Consider the following 16,788-nt stretch of genomic DNA (forward strand, 5'->3'; position numbering starts at 1 on the left):
ACAGATGACAGAACTGCACTTTGTGGGTAATGATTCTGTCTCTACCCCCTTGAGGAATAATTGGGTATTGTGGCTAAATTTCCATTTAGTGAAAAGTGAGTGTACCAAAAGCGTCATTGAATTACTTTGGCAGGTTAGCGTGGGAAGCTGGCTCGACTGCCGTTCATATTCAGGCTGTTCGGCTGGAGTTGGAGCCTTTTCCTTCTTCCAGCTGGCTGCTCCTCTAATCGATTTTGATTTAGAAGTGACCCAGACCGGCTCTCTCACCTCTGTCCTGAGTTCCCTCCATGCTGTCTCACACGCACTGAAAGTGTAGCCGTGATGTTCGGTGTGTCAACACATGACAAAGGCTTTTTTATTAAATACAATATTCAGAAATAACTATAGAGAAACTTTAGCATCACTTGATTATGACCTCATGTCTAGGGTAATAAATTGTTTATGGGACTCATAGCAAAGGCATCCAGAATTGTGCGCTGGCTCGCTGTGATTTAAAGGCACAGTATATCCCTAATTGAATGTTGTACACAAAAACTCTTCTATAAATCTGTGCACCTCTGTGACCCCTCTGTTTGAGGCTCTGCATGCTTCCTAGAGTGTGATCCCAGATTCCTGCCTGTAATTCCTGCCCATGATTCCTGCTGTGTCTCTGCCTGCCCGCAGTTGCAGAGTGTTGCAGTTATATACACCCTTCACAAAAGTCTGTACTTCTTGTATTATTATTGAGGTAAAAGTAGTACTAAAAGTTCACCACTAGATGTCGCTGTATTGTGTATGTATATGTGGAAGCCGCACAGCTGAAGGATCATAAAGGGTTATTGTTCTTGTGTGTTACCAGAATCTGTAGACCAGTAGGATTTCTGCTTTATTCTTTCTTATCATCTCCCTCCTTTCTTCTTCTGTTGCACTCTTTCACCCATTCACAGCCCACTTTACATGCTGAAGAGGAAGTTAGTTACATGGGTGGCATGAGTCTTTCGTTCTGGACATTGTGGAGGAAGGACATTTTCTAGATAGCTCTCCACAGTGGTCCTATTTGGGCCCTCTGCCAGGTCTCCGTACCTAAAGTCAGTCGTAGTCAGTACCCTGCATGGGAAGGACGCAAAACAGCTCACTGTTACCCACTTCTTTACCAGTGACTATCCAAAGCACTATGCACTGTTAAACCCTTCTCAAGAGAGGACTAGCCAGAGAACCCTCAACCCACGCCGAGGACAAGGAGAAGTCACAGTGCAGGACAGTATGGATACCAGAGCCATAGAGCCAGGAACTGATCCGGGTGGAGCAATGTTGCAGTAGCCTATGAACTCCATCTCACAGTATTTCGCTCATCCCAGGTAACAAGGTCTGGGGCCTGTGTCACCCATTAATACGGTTCGGACAAAACTAGTGGGCATAAGGTGGTGTGAAGACTGAAGTCAAAGGTCAATACACGGGCACAGGTGTTCTTCTTATTCTTCTCCTCCTTCTTCTTACAAGTATAATACCTCATCCTCCAACATCCCGGCACAGCACATTACTACATGGGTTGAGACTCTCACAGCATCCTCCTCTTTGCTATTCTACCTATCGCATTACTCAGCACAACTCAACCAACATGACTATATCCTACACTGCACTTCTACTACAGATCTGGTCGTTCTCTTATCAAGTGTTTATTGGAACTTTGTCAAGTGTGTTTCAGAGATTTTAACTCAAGGAACTTTATACTGTCACTTCTGTATTACCTGCTGCACCTTTACAAGTAGTAAACCAACTCAACTTTATTTCTAGAGTCTGTGATTATTCACCACCACCGACACAGTACACACACCGCAACCTTGGGACATTCTCCCCTTTCTGTGGGTGGCGGGTCCTACTATCCAGGAGGGTCATTATACCACGCTGGCCATCTGTGACTACATCATCCCAAGGGACCCGGTAGCATCCCGGCAGGACACTGAACACAGGGGAAAGGGGTACAGCCGACCTGATAAAATAAAAGCAGGTGTGCCATAACACCTATGTGCCCTTGAGGCACTGGTGGCACGTGACAACATCTCAAGGTCCGGCTGTATCTCGGCTATCCACCATAGAAGTGGCATCACACTACAACACCTAGCAAGTGACCGGCCACTCCTCCAATATGACATCACACCGGGAGTACACCACAAACATATACATGGGGAGCTGTGGGATGGGCTGTGGGTCATACTACTCCTGGCTACCATGACAAGTACCCATGTGTTCCAGCAGTAAAACACCAAGCCCACCTGTTGCATAACACCACACAGCACCCGGGCCACGACAATGACAGTACTGAGTATCACAGATTCGCAGCATGAAATCAGCTGCATTGCAGTATGTGTCAAGGCACCCTTAGCTGTTTTTTTCTCTCTGCATTCCCCCTATGATTCCACCACCATAGACTTGTTGCTCGCTCAAGCATAAGATCACAAGTTGTAACCAGTAAACAAAAATCACTGCTAAGCTGGCTTCACACTGCCTTAAAATTTCGGAAAAGCGCCAGCAGCCAGATGTTAGCTGGAAGTCAATGGAAGTCGATGATCTGCCTTACACACATGGCGTTTTTTTTGGGATGCCATTTTTCTCTTCTCTCTGGTGTTTTTTGGGGTGGCGAACTGTCGTTTGAATGACTGCATTTCTAGATTATTACCACTAGATGTCACTGTCTTATTGCTTTATACATGAATAGAGAAAAGTGAAAATTCAAAGCTGTGCTATGTTCATCTTCAAAAAATGACTTGCTTTCTTTGTCAAGTTTCAAACTCAATAGGTCATAGTACGGGGTACTGCCACTGTATTTAATGATAAAATATCCCTTCCACTAGTCCAGTGCTGCTCCATTGGTTTTTACTGAAGTGCCCTGATGACGTCCATGTGTATGATCCCTTACTATAAAATTTGCTTGACGTTTAAAGTTCACATTACATGTAAATAATTTACATTACAATATAACTTTTGCTTTCTTCCTCCAAAATGTGCTTTCTCCCTCAGCTTTTCTGCAGTGATACAATGCAGCAAACTTGTCCTGGCAGAAGGATTAAAAAGTAACCTCAGAAAGTTCACCCAACCAGGGTGAGAGGAGTGTCGGGAAGAGGAGGCGTCACCAGCAATGGGGCTGGATTTTAAAGTTCTCAGCTGTCAGGTATTGCACATGGGCTAGTGACCTAGATAGCTTACTCTTCAGTTCCCATCTACACTGTCAGTATGAGTGAGCAGCCAGTGTTCCTAGGGGCTGAGATAGTGGAGAAATATTTAGTCTATTCCACTCTGATCCCCTTGCTGGAAAAAGCCCTGATCAATTATTCTAGCGGAAAGGACGGAGGCATTGTGCAACCCATCCGGACCATTGTGCCTGTGGCAAAGTACAATGGGTAAGTATACTCTTATGGCATACACATATATGTGTTCCTTATATACCGCCTGTGTTATTAGTGCATTTATTAGTATTGTAACAAGTTATTCAAGCAACAGAAACCTTAATACAAAAAGTGAACGTTGTCTGGTAAATATAATATTCTAATTTCCTATCAGCTATAAGGGCTCTTTCCCCTTCGGTGGGGAGTATATAAAGGCTTTGCCAGGCACAGACCGGACTGAGTCCTCATTCACACGTCTACAAAATTTGTATGTAATTACAGATCTGCAATTATGGACATCATTCAAAGGCAATAGGTTTCTATGTGCCTATTCACGCATTTGCAATTTTTGCGAATCTGTGAATAGGCAGTGATCCGTGCTGCAAAGAAATCAGGCCACGTCCTAGTGAAGACTCACACTGTCTATAATGTAGTGGTCTGTGAATTGCAGATCACTACAAAAGCATAAAGTGCTGTCCACAATTGTGGGTTCGCAAGTGCAGACAGTACTTGTGGAAGTGTGAATGTAGCCAGTTACAAAGCCGCTGCACAGGCAGCCTCATCTATTGAGGTGCGCCCCTTATCAATAAATCCAGTGTGGGTTTAAAGGGGTACTCCGGGTTGGGGGTATTTTGGAGGACCGCCGGGGAGGGGGTGGAAATTGAAGCCGGAGGTCACTCGTGGCGCCCTGTGCTCCTGTCCCGCAGCCGCTTCCTGGTCAGAGCTGCCGCATGAGACGTGACGTCTCAAGGCAGCTCTGCCATTAAGCGGCCGAGGCAGGACTCCGCTATGGCCATTGATTGGCAGAGCTGCCTTAAAACGTCACGTCTCATGCAGCAGCTCTGACCACGAAGCGGCTGCGGGACGGGAGTACCAGGCGGTGTTATCCGGGGACCAGCGCTGGAACGGGGGAGGTAAGTGGCTTCAATTTCCACCCCCTCCACGGCGATCCTCCAAAATACCCCCCTGGCCCAGGCTGCATTCACACGTGGAATGCCTGTATCGGACTCTCCCCCGCCCAGGCAGTATCTGTGATAAGATGCTGGGAGAGCGGGGGAACTGTACAGATATGCTCTGTACAGTTCCCCCGCTCCCAGCATCTAATTACAGATGCTGCCTGGGCAGGGGGAGAAGTCTGTTACAGGCATTGCACGTCCGTGTTCCGTGCGGAACGTGGAAAGTGTGAATGCAGCCTAAGGGACAGAACGTTACCCAGTGTATGAATACACTGCTCTTGATAAATTTTGTTTTAAAAGATGACCTGAGCTCCCTCAACAAGTTTGTTTTAGTAGATACTTGAATATCCCATAAAGTTATAGTGCTAGAATATCCTTTCTTCACACTTTGCCTATTGCTGGACCTCTGTTTTTCCTCTTAGAATTGTTGTTTAAATTGACAACAAACATTTCCAGGAGGAAATACAGAGACACAACAGAAATTGAGTAACTTTGTAAATACTTTACTGAAATTATACAAATTCTAAGGCAATGTTCACACAGTATTTTGGTCAGTATCTCTATTTGCAGCCAAAATCAGGAGTGGAACTGACAGTACAAAATGATAATGGAAAGATTCGCACAGTTTCTATGTTTTTCTTTTAACACACTCTTAAGTTTTGGTTGAAAAAAATACTGACCAAAATACTATGTATGAACATAACCTAAATGTGAGTTCAGGTTTTTAATTGTGATTATTTCATACAACGCTTGGAACAGACTGTAAATTGAACACACATACTGTATAACTGAAAGCCTGGGACTTCTCCTATGGTCAGGTGAGTTCCTAATCACATTATAAAAAAAAAACCTGCTGTGTGTGACAGCAACCTGATGTCTGAAGCTGAATCCAGCATTATGTTCGTTTCCTGCTGATTTTTTTTTTTTTTTTTTTTTTTAGTGTCCTTCATTTTGGTAGCTCTTCTAAGGCTGGGTTTACACTGATCTGGTGCAGTTGCAAAGCACCAGAGGGAAACAGATCTTTGAACTGATCCCATTTATTTGAAGGGGACAATTCCAAGCATTCAGCAATTTAATTGCGCCGCTAGAATGCCGAACAGGCCATATGGTAGTACATTGATAGTGAAGGGAAAAGAAAGGACAGAACACCTAATGACAACTGATGCATTTTCTGATCAGCTTCTGTCTCCCCCTTTCTGGATATGGACTCCTCTACACAACTGTAAAGCCTAAATTCAGCAGTTTTCATACTTTATTTTATAATAGACTTCTTGGTGCTTGGTCCAGTGAAAAATGCTTTTTATTGTTGGTGGATTGTGCCACCTGGGCGGGGTTTCACGTCTGCAGTGCCACTTAGCCCCACCCACATTGGCTCCGTAGGCTTGGACGGCGATGATGTAACAGAGGGGGCAGAGCCGATGTGTTTTGGGCAGTGTCTTTGTGCTTGGTCCAGTGGAACAATCCACCAATGGTAAAAAGCGTTTTTCACTGGACCAAGCACAAAGAAATCTATTCTAAAGTAAGGTACTAAAACTGCAGAATTTAGGTTTTACAGCTGTGTAGAGAAGTTAAAAATAATTATGCCACATTAAAAGTCATCCATCAGAGCTATATATTGTTGGTATTCTTTGTTGTATTAACACATACCTCTGTCAGACACTAAGATCAGCCTTACTGTTATAGCTTACACAGTTTATTATGTCTGATAGAGACATAGAGGTAGAGAAACCCCTGTGCAGCGTGGCCAGTCCTGGGGGCATCTGTAGCTGGCACACTGGGATCATTGGAGGCTGCAGCGCTGATGGAAACATCTGAGGCATTTGATGAGGACATCTGAAGATTGGGCAGTAATAGGGCACGTGAGGCTAGAACATCTGTTCAGGGAGGCTCAATAACTACTCGGGAACGTGTAACATGCTGATGTGCATTCGCCTTTCTTTTACTTCAGTGGAGGGGAATATTAAACCTTCCATGTGTATGCAGTCAACTAAAAAAATCCAACACAACCAATTGTATCTGTTCAGCGGACTACCTGTTTTTGACGGAGCATCTATCTGTATTGTTTCTCTGTATTTATGAGTGAAAAGGTGAAACATTTTACCATTGATAATTTTGGACCTAAGATTGGCAAACTAACAATAGCAATATAATGGATAAGTTTACATTGGAACTATGCAGAAATAGCAAGCATTATTATGTACTGCTTTATACCAGGCTGTTTACCATAATGACGTGTTCGTCCTTCATCCTGACAGCAGAATAAGCATGTGAGGCATGATTCTATATAATACGTGTGTTACAAAGAAAAAGCAACTTCATGAGTGATATATTCTCCTGACCTGTAACCTTTTTGAAGTTTTCTATGAAGATGTATAGAGGGGAAACTGAGAATTGCTATAGGGAAGCTTCAGGCTGATGTATATGTCTTCAAGATCTGGAAAGCATTCCCCAAGTAACTGATTATTAACATATCTGTGTTCTTCAGGCAGATGTGAGAACTAGTAGTTTCCAGGTTTTATAGGAATGGATGTTCTATTGTTTTTTTTTCTTTAATCAGGGTTGTCAGAGGGCTTTATTAACTGCAGGCCTATAGAGATTACCCTCTCCTCCAAGAGCTGCTTATGCATGTACTATTAGGCTAGTTTCACACTACGCATACATTTATTAAACAACGGCCATAGTTGCAGGTTTGCAACAACGGCTGTTATTTAATTAATTTACCTTTCACATTCGTTACTATGGAATCATGGCCAGAGTGTATACACATAGCATACCCTCCAGCCAGTATTCCTTACGGCCGCACTGAAAACTGACAAGTAATGTTTGTGCAGCCACTATTCATTGAATAGTGGCCGCACAAGACTGACAGAGCAGACAATGTAAAGTGCGGCTCCGTCCGCTCTTTACATTGTGTGCTATGGTTAATTGGAATGCGGGCACACCCAAATGAGCCTGCATCCCAATTAAAAAGAAATGAAGGTACTGCTGGGATGAACTTCACTAATGGTGCGTTTACACGAAACGATAATTGGCCCGATCGTACGATTAACGATGTCGGAGTAACGATTTTTTTTTCAGAACGATCAGCGTTTATACGGTACGATATATCGTACGGACAATTCGTTTTGCAATCGTTTTGTGATCCTTAAGCCTTTTTCACACATTGGTTAAATCGGCGAACGACTGTTCACACGGAACGATCTGCGAATTTTTTACGACGACAATTTGATAACATGTTGAAAGATCAAAATGAACGATTTCTCGTTCGTCGTTTGATCATTCGCTGCATTTACACGTACGATTATCGCTCGAATTTGATCTTTATCGCGCAAATTCGCACGATAATCGTTACGTGTAAACGCACCTTAACACCGGCTGTTCTGTGACACGGCTGTGTCACAGAACAGCCAATGTCATACACGGTGTGAACCCGGCATCAACGTGTAATGTCAACTATACAAACAGAAAAGAAGAGCTTTTGTTGTTGTAGTTATTCAATAAGTTCCATAGGAGCAGCCATATTGGAGAGTTACTTCCTGCATGGCCTTGTGCCTGCTGAATATGGGTGTCAATTGAGTCCCAGTTTTAGGGGCAAAGTTTGGGTGAGATGTAAATGAGTAAATTTAGAATGTCCCCAAAAAAATTATATCAGAAATGACAGACATGATTTGAGGATGTTATAATGCAGGGGTGAGGGACCAAGGCTTTTCAAGTGGCATGACTGCATTCTGCATTAAGTACCCTATAATGAGTATGTAAAAACAAGATTTAATTTTTTTTTTTAATGGAAAACTAAATATGAGTATACCCAAGTCCGTTTTACCCTAGGACACATGGTCATGCAAAATTTGTAAAAAAAATAAAAAATAAATATATATATATATATATAATGTTAAAAAGGAAAAGGGTGTAAAGACTGTATGAATGTACCGTAAACTTCTTCAGGGTGGGACAAACAAATGCCCATACAGTGGATTTAAAGTGCACTCTGTTCCTGATGTTTTGTGAACTAGCTGCCTTATGTTTGTCCATTCCTAGGAGGGCATTCAATGATATAATAAATCATGGAACAAATCCTAAGCATTATATATACTTTTAGTTTCTTAGGGGTGATGCCAGCTTATATCGCTGAGGACGACGCTTTAACAACAAAGTTAGTAACGTTTTATGGAACCAATACCTCATCAGACGTTCCCTCGCATCAAGCAACTGTCCTTTTATTTGAGCCATCCAATGGGAGTCTGAAAGCTGTAAGTACAATGCTCAATTCATGTTCTTAGTTTATAGAGATTTTATTGTCTATGTAATTTCCAGCAGGGGGCACCATTGTTCTTTAGGCTTGTCAGTTTATGCTTTTCTCGAGGGATATTAGAAAAGTGTTGGTAGCTGGTTATTGTTTACTATATCAAATGTTCTTTCCATCTGTAACATTTTACCTGTAATTTATAGCTTAGCTGATATCTCTATGAGCCTTAGATACTTTATTTGTAATTCACACCATAGCTCCATAGCTTCACAACTTACTACTGGGGTTTAAACTTACTGCTTTCACACTAAGTAAAAAAGTCTACAACGGGGCCCCTACCACATCTCTGCTCGGAATCCCGCCTGCCTCAGTGTGTCAATGCGATGCCTCGCGCGCCTCCACCCTTCTGCTTAAAGAATTGACATGTCAATTCTGAGAGCGGAGGCGTGCGAGGCATCGCATTGACACACCGAGGCAGGTGGGGTTTTGCGACTGGGCTTCCCCCACGGAATTCTGCCTGTTTTACTAGTGTGAACATCCCCTTAGAGGGTTTTAAAATATCAAATTCGAGAATTCTAACTTGATATGGGGATCCCTCACTCAGAACTACAGCTACAAAAAGTGCCTCTTGCTCTGAAGGACTCTGTGTGTCCTGCGTTACATGGAGATTGGAGATGAGTGCAACTCATTGTTGTTTGAGTTCGATTGTTCGGCATCTGATGAAGTTGGATGCAGCCCTGTGAAGTCTGGGAAAAAATGGAGACAGCATAGCCTGCGGCATCTATGGTCATGTACATTCATAGGGTGCTTCCTAGGCGCAATATTACCCCTTCTCCGTGGTGTACACCTGTCATATCCCCCGCTCACCTCACAGGTGGGGTGTGTGGCTCCTGCACCAGATTTATGATTTACATCTGCTCGAGGCATAAATCATGGTGGCACACACCCGTTCAGGAGGTCAGGCCTCTTAGTGAATCTGGGGGGGGGGGGAGGTAATTGGGAACGGGGCCTAATTTAAGACCAGCATACGGGTACTCTGGTCTTCATAAATGTCCCCCATTGTGTCAATATTTGCGGATGTGCAATTGCGGACTGCAAAATATGGCCGTGTGCCAAAGGAAAAACAGTTGCTGTCCAAGATGGCGTTCATTGTCATGACGTTGCGATCTCTGTCCAGTTGCAAGAGACAGGCACCACTATAAGTCTATGGAAATCATCCTCTGGAACCGGACAGAAATTACGGTGAGAAAGGGAGAGAAGCACATAGCTCCATGCTTCTCTCTATTCATTCTAATGATCAGTGGGGCTCTAAAGACACATTTGACATATGGAAAGTTTTCGTAAATGATGGGATCTCTTTAAATTTTTCTGTCTATGTGTAGCGCCTGTTTTCTTTTCTTTTATGTTCCATGTTGTGGACAACAGTTTTCCAAAAGTGGCTCTTTTTGCTAGAATATAAAATAATTTATTGCCATCTATAGTACTTTTCCCCAACGCTCTCCATCAATCCTTAGGAGATTTATGACTCACATCCCTCCCTCCCCCCTACAGACATCTACAACTTTGTGAAACCCGTGCTGGGAATAAAAGCCGGCATTCGGAAATATATAATTAATGATGCAGTAGTGAGATGATGGATATTGGCAAGCCACAAAGCGTTTTCTAGACACCCTGTTGCAGCTGGTGTCTGCCACATCCAGTCACTTTCTTCTTTCCATGTCCCATTGTGTAAAATACAAACATAATAGACGAAACATATCGAATAGTGATAAGAGCAGTGACATCTCCTCCAGTCTAGACTGTTCACATATAATTCCTTGTAACAAGTGAATGGTAATTCAGGAGGGAATTAAAGTGATGAGGAATCTGACAGCATGTACCTGAGCTGTGTACAAAGCATACAACATATAGGAAGTCTCTGTGCCGCCTGTTTTTCTAGGCACACTGGTTCCTTTGTCCATACCAACCTGCTGACGTGTCCCTGTAGCTGCTTACCTTTTCGTTCTGGTGCAGGTGTTCTTACTTATAGATGCCGCCATTAAGATGCATTTTGTTCCTAAAGAAATATGCAAATTATTTGCGATGCCCTGACCCGTGTGGGTCACTTCGCAGTGCAGGTGTTGTGAGCGGGCAGGAATCGGGGCAGCTGCAGGGTATAGGATTGTCACAGTATAGGGCCAGAGGATGGCACAGCTGAGGGACCGGTCTGCAGATACTGCGGTAGAATTGCTACTGGGCATACGATTCGTCGCTGTACCTAGTCAGGGCACCAGTAAACGGACACCAATGCCAGGGTTCAGTAACAGCGGTGGTTACACTTTTATTGTAACTGAGGTAACTGGTAGCAACAGTCTCTTCCGGATGCAACCGGGTATATAGCAGACTTATATAGACAGAGCAAAGGTGGTGCTGCATAGGCTGAGGTGAAACGTGCCGGATGATGGGAGTAGTAGTGAGAGAAGAATAGAGATGCTGGGTGAACTTAGAGTACTTGCGGTATGAATGTTGACTTGATGAGGAGATGAATAACAGGAACGACACCCAGATGAGAAGATACTCCAGGCACTTGAGCAGACGGACAGCCAGGTTCGGTTACAGCAGAGCACCAGCCTCTCTTCTGAAGGTGAAGAGAGACACAAAACACACGACCTCCTTGCTTGGAGCAGGGGCCGGAACTAACTAGCAAGGGGAAGTCACATGGTACTCCTGGCCAAAGCTCGACGGCCATTGAAGGAACCATGGTTACAGGGCTTTGTGCAGTGGTATGCAAAGGCTGAGGATCACGTGATCGAGTTAAACACATGTACAATATACAGGAACCTGAGAGTAATAGGGACTACATAGTCACAGTTGCAGTGCAAATAGTTTCCAGAACAGGCATGGCTGTAGAAGCAAAAATAAACTGACAGTGAGAAACAGACAGCGTGTTCTGGGACACTGCATATTTCCTTTGGTGCACTGGGGGTGGTCCCCGGCCTGGACCATCCCGCCTACTATGAATAAGCAGGCAGGTCTTGTTCTTGCACATGAGCAGGAGCTGTAAATATTCTTGTGTATATAGGTACAACCTAGTATAGAGGTGGAATCTTTCTGCAGGCTTTGGTTACCCACTTGTAATTTTTATACCAGGGGTAGGGAACCTTGTCCCTCCAGCTGTTGCAAAACTACAACCCCCATCATACCTGGACAGCCAAAGCTTTAGCAGTGTGTATATATATATATATATATATATATATATATATATATATATATATATAAAATTATTATTATTCTAAAAATGTAAGATTGTTTTTGCTGCCTGTATATCCTCTTTTTGCATTATTGGACTATTTATAACCTGGCCTAGCACCAGTTCACAAAGTGCGGTTAAATATCGACTTGGTTTGTGGAACTAATATTCAGCAGCAATCTTCGGTGTGAACATACCCTTATGCTGCTTTGTGTGCACTAGCCATACGCCTTTCCCATGCTGCTGTCTACACTTTAGTGATACTTCTTGTATCAGTATCACAGTTACATGATGATCTGGAATACTGCGGAAGTGGAAAGCTGCAAGTAGGATTTATTATACTTTGAGCTACCGTAATTACCTTTTGTTTTATGTTTTGAATTGTTGATCTGTATTGTAACTGTAATTTTTGTCCTACATGTTTGCTAATCCTTTAGAGCCTGCTGTATTAAAGGATTTTACTGTACCAACGTGCAAAGCCAAACAAATTACCATTATGAAACAATTGCAAAGGAAAAAAACAAACCTCATTGCCTACTTGACATCATTGTTTACAGGGGACAATATTGCATATGATAATGACAGAATATTTTCCCCCAATTTTTAACTCAAGAGTGTCCCAGTGCAGATTAAGGCCTTATGCACATGTCAGAGCTGTGGGTGCGGAGTCTTTATGAAAGGACAAAGAGAGCCTTCTAGTGTTATGATATTCTAGAGTAGTATAACCCTGTAATATGGCCTAGGATGCCGATTAATACCACCTGCAGACATGACTTTTTTTTTTTTTTTTTTGACCAGTTTCATTGGAAAACCTTTATGTGGCCCTATAAGGTATAGAAGATCCTGTGTGGGTGGTATATTATTGTAGCGTGCCACCATGGGGTTGCAGGTATTATGCCATAGGCACAAGAGCAAAAGTGGATCATGGTAGTTAAGATGGAGCCTCCGATCCTGGGACACACACACCAGTAATAATAATGGGCTTCAGGGCTTCAGGTTGGTCCCAGCCGATGGTACCCTGGGGTACCCTTGATGTTATACAGGTACAGATGTAGCTGGGACAAGGGGAGCAGGAAGAAGGGATGAAGATGAGAAAACGGTGACTTTACTTTCAGCAACAAATCATCTATATACATGGAGACACAACTCTTGAATAGTGTACAGGACCAACATGAATAAAACAGCAGCATGTGGTGCAGGTGGTGGAGAGGATGTCAAAGTGCTTGATGTGATGGAGTTAGCACAGATTGGCTCCTGGTGGTAGAAGTGGTCTGAACCTGAGGACTAAAGTAATGAACTGCTAGGAGGTCCTTGACAACTATTCATCTCAGACTAGGAAAGAGAATGCTTTTTTTCTACTTGGAGGTCACAGAGGAAAATGTTCCTGAGGACAAAGCTGGTACATAGAGTAGTAAAAGCATATGACTCTCTATAGAATGTGCTGCTCTGTCCAGCATGATGGCGTACAGCACCTGTAAACACCTTCTGGCATCATCCTTTATGGGCATTTTTTAAATGCTCTTTACTGAAATGTTACAGTTTAAGGCTATGTTCACATAGCATGTGAGACCTGCCGTTCCGTGACCCAGCCAGGACACAGAACGACCAGTCTCTGAAAAGATCATCCGGGCCGTTACTGCAGTAGCGGCCAGATGATCTTTTCAGCCACAGGGTTCTGATGTGGGAGCATCCGTGCGTGCCCGCATCAGAACTCTCCACTGCACGCTATGGAGCGAGCAGCCGGATCCGCTCGCTCCACGGTGTGCACTGACAGTTGTTTGAGGCGCCGCCAGAGATCCTGGCCGGAGCGTATACTATGTGTATACGCTCCAGCCAGGATCCCATAGAGGAATAAGCAACAAATCTTTTCGCAAAAAGTACGTCCGTACTTTTACGAAAAGATACGTTGTGTGAACATAGCCTAAGGCTGGGTTCACACTACGTATATTTCAGTCAGTATTTGGTCAGTATTTTGCAACCTAAACCAGGAATGGATTGAAAAGACAGAAAGGATCTGTTCACACAATGGTAAAATTGAGTAGATGGCCGCCATATAACAGTAAATAACTGCCATTATTTCAATATAACAGCCGTTGTTTTAAAATAACAGCAAATATTTGCCATTAAATGGCGGCCATCCACTCAATTTCAACATTGTGTGAACAGATCCTTTCTGTGTTTTTAATCCACTCCTGGTTTTGGTTGCAATATGAGGAAGGTGGACCACAATACTGACTAAAATATACTGTGTGTGAACCCAGCCTAAAGCCGTATATAGTATCTTCAGTCTACTAGTACTTTGTATTATTGTCACTGCTGTTTTTTTTTTTTTCAGCCACATACAAACATGTGTTTCTATTTTCCTTTTATACGTTATTTTTGGATCTAGGTAATAGATGGCAAAGTAATTACAGATAAGAGAACAGCTGCAGTTTCAGCAATTGCAACAAAGGTAAGCGCACAGTGTTTTATGTATTTATCCCATATGGGAAGAATTCAGAAATCCTAAAATGCAGATTTATGTTCATAGAGTATGAGGTAACGGTAAGATATCATTCAACTGCCTTTTTAAAGGAAAACCCTGCATTATGAAGTTACATTTAAGGGGTAGTTCAGTGAAAATCTTTTTCTTTCAAATCTACTGGTGTCAGAAAGTTATATAAATGTGTAAATTACTTCTATTTAAAAATTTCCAGTCTTTCAGTACTTTTCAGCTGCTGGATGTCCTGCAAGAGGTGGAGTTTTCTTCCCAGTGTGACAGTGCTCTCAGGAACTGTCCAGAGCAGGAGAGGTTTTCTATGGGGATTTTCTACAGCTCTGGACACTTCCTGTCTTGGACAGAGGTGGCAGCAGAGAGCACTGTGTCGCTGAAAAGAAAACACCACTTCCTGCAGGACATACAGCAGCTGATAAGTACTGAAACAGAAGGAATTTACAAATCTATATAAATTTCTGACACCAGTTGATTTGAAAGAATTTTTTTTTTTGTTTTGTGTCACACTTTAAATAATTGGCATACTTCTTTTAATTCTATAATCTTATTAGAACATTTGATCTATTTGCATAATAATCAATCTGACAGTATTGAAGCGCTGGCTACAATATACTGGCTGGCACTCAAATGGGGGTACCTAACATCTTGATATAGTTCTGTCATAATAACCTATACATTTGATGAAGGAAGATAGAGGTGATGAGATCCCATCAATTTCTTAAAAAAGCCGGCAGAATGGGTGAGCTAAGTGCTGTGCCCGGGCATTTCTGCTGAGCGCTGGGTGTAGAGCTGCGTAAGGAGTGTACAGATTTATAGAAAATCTATATTTTTCCTATAAATCAGTACACTGTTTGCTTTGCTCTCCAAGAAAACCTAAGTGGTGGCATGCAGAAATGGATGGGCATAGCGCCCTGCTGACCCATTCTGCCCTCTCATTTTAGCAATCGGTGGGGTACTCAACACCTAGATCTCCCCAAGTTTATCTCATGACCTTTTTTTTCAATTTAATATTCTTTATTTATCATTTTTAAATACAAAAAAGTAGAGACAAACGTAAAAAAATAACAGCAAACGCCGATCTGGATCCTGGACAAATGTCTGATATGGGTCAGGAAAAGCACAAATTTTTCTTGGTTCCGGAAAGTGAAGGAAATTTTCCTTTACCAAATTTTAGATATTATTTTTATGCCATTGGTAAATATTGGGAGTAATAAGGATTCATTGGTGGGAAAAGGACTCCTCACATGCTGTAAGACAGTGGCCGTTGTCTGTGAAGTTCACCCCGGCCGGTACTGCAGTGCCGACCAGATAAACATCACTTCTTTCTAACTGGAATGTGGGCACATTCGGGTGTGCTCGCATTCCAGTTAACCATAGGAGACAATGTAAAGTACGGCCGCACAACATTGACATGTCAGTTTTCAGACAGTGAGGCCACATGGAATCCCAGCCAGAGTGTATACACTCCAGCCGGGATTCCATAGAACACAATGTCATTTGACACTTACAATAAATGGCGGCCGGTGTTGCAAACTGCAACAATGGCCGTTATTTATTGAAAAAATATGTTGTATGAACGTGGCCTAAGAATGTACTGTATATGGCTTACTGGATTCAGGGAGATGGTCAACCGTAAGGGACAAGTATTTCTCTGATTCTATGCTATGGTTAAAAACCTAGAAATAAAATATGATGCTGGAGGTAATAAATGTAGAATAATAATTTATGGATAGAAAAAGGAGTTAAAAATGATTGGCAAAGGAGTGTTTGTAGCAACACTTCTGGCCGATATCGGCCCGTGTAGCAGACATACCAAAACATCTGGGAAAAATAGGGAAGTGACTAGGGATTGTTGTACTAGAACTGTTTGTATATTTTAATTTTAAAAAATTTGGGTGATTGGTTTATTTAAAGTGATATTGCCATCTCGCTAAAACATGGCTTCCTGGCCCCTTCTGTCCTGTTGTACGCTGCTGAACCAGCTCTCTTCTGTCATTTGCATAACTCCCACTGACCTTAATGAAGGTTGCTTTAATAGACCAGCACCAGGAGCTATGCTTTTGATGTATCTGCAGGAAGGGGCTGATCGGCAGTCTTTTAGCTAGATGGAAATTGCCGTTTCGGCATGGCGGCTGACCAAATTTATCTCTTCATGGCAGCTGTCTCCTCTATGGCGGAAGGATACTTTCAGCAGGACCGTGCACCATGCCGCAAGAGTTTTTATAGTCAGGGATTAGTTCCAGAAACATCACAGCATGCTTTCTTTACCTCCCTGGCCTTCACTGTCCCCATATCTTATACCTAAAGGGCATATGTAGGACAGCATAAAACAGAACCTAGCAACAGCTGTTTCGGGGGGAATCTGCCTGGACAAGATGGCTTCTTCCATAATGTACAAAATAAAGTAAATTACAATCAGAAAATGGAAACTGCTGATAAAAAAAGTGTGTTTCAATCTCTGGCTCTAACTGGTTAAATTGGTCTCTGGTCAGTATTACTGG

The 16,788-nt window shown here is 42.7% G+C and overlaps 1 protein-coding gene across 1 annotated transcript in view; it reads left to right on the plus strand.

Moving 5' to 3' along the window:
- Positions 1-3,017: 3,017 nt before the first annotated feature.
- The window catches only part of CRYM (crystallin mu), a 33,128-nt gene continuing 19,357 nt past the window's right edge, over positions 3,018-16,788 (plus strand). The window contains exons 1-3 of the mRNA XM_069981990.1: positions 3,018-3,377; positions 8,418-8,568; positions 14,183-14,245. Of these exons, the coding sequence (XP_069838091.1) occupies positions 3,211-3,377; positions 8,418-8,568; positions 14,183-14,245 (381 nt within the window). The 5' untranslated portion in view covers positions 3,018-3,210. The remainder of the gene's footprint in view (positions 3,378-8,417; positions 8,569-14,182; positions 14,246-16,788) is intronic.

Source organism: Dendropsophus ebraccatus, chromosome 9 (assembly GCF_027789765.1).
Source record: "Dendropsophus ebraccatus isolate aDenEbr1 chromosome 9, aDenEbr1.pat, whole genome shotgun sequence".
NCBI lineage: Eukaryota > Metazoa > Chordata > Amphibia > Anura > Hylidae > Dendropsophus > Dendropsophus ebraccatus.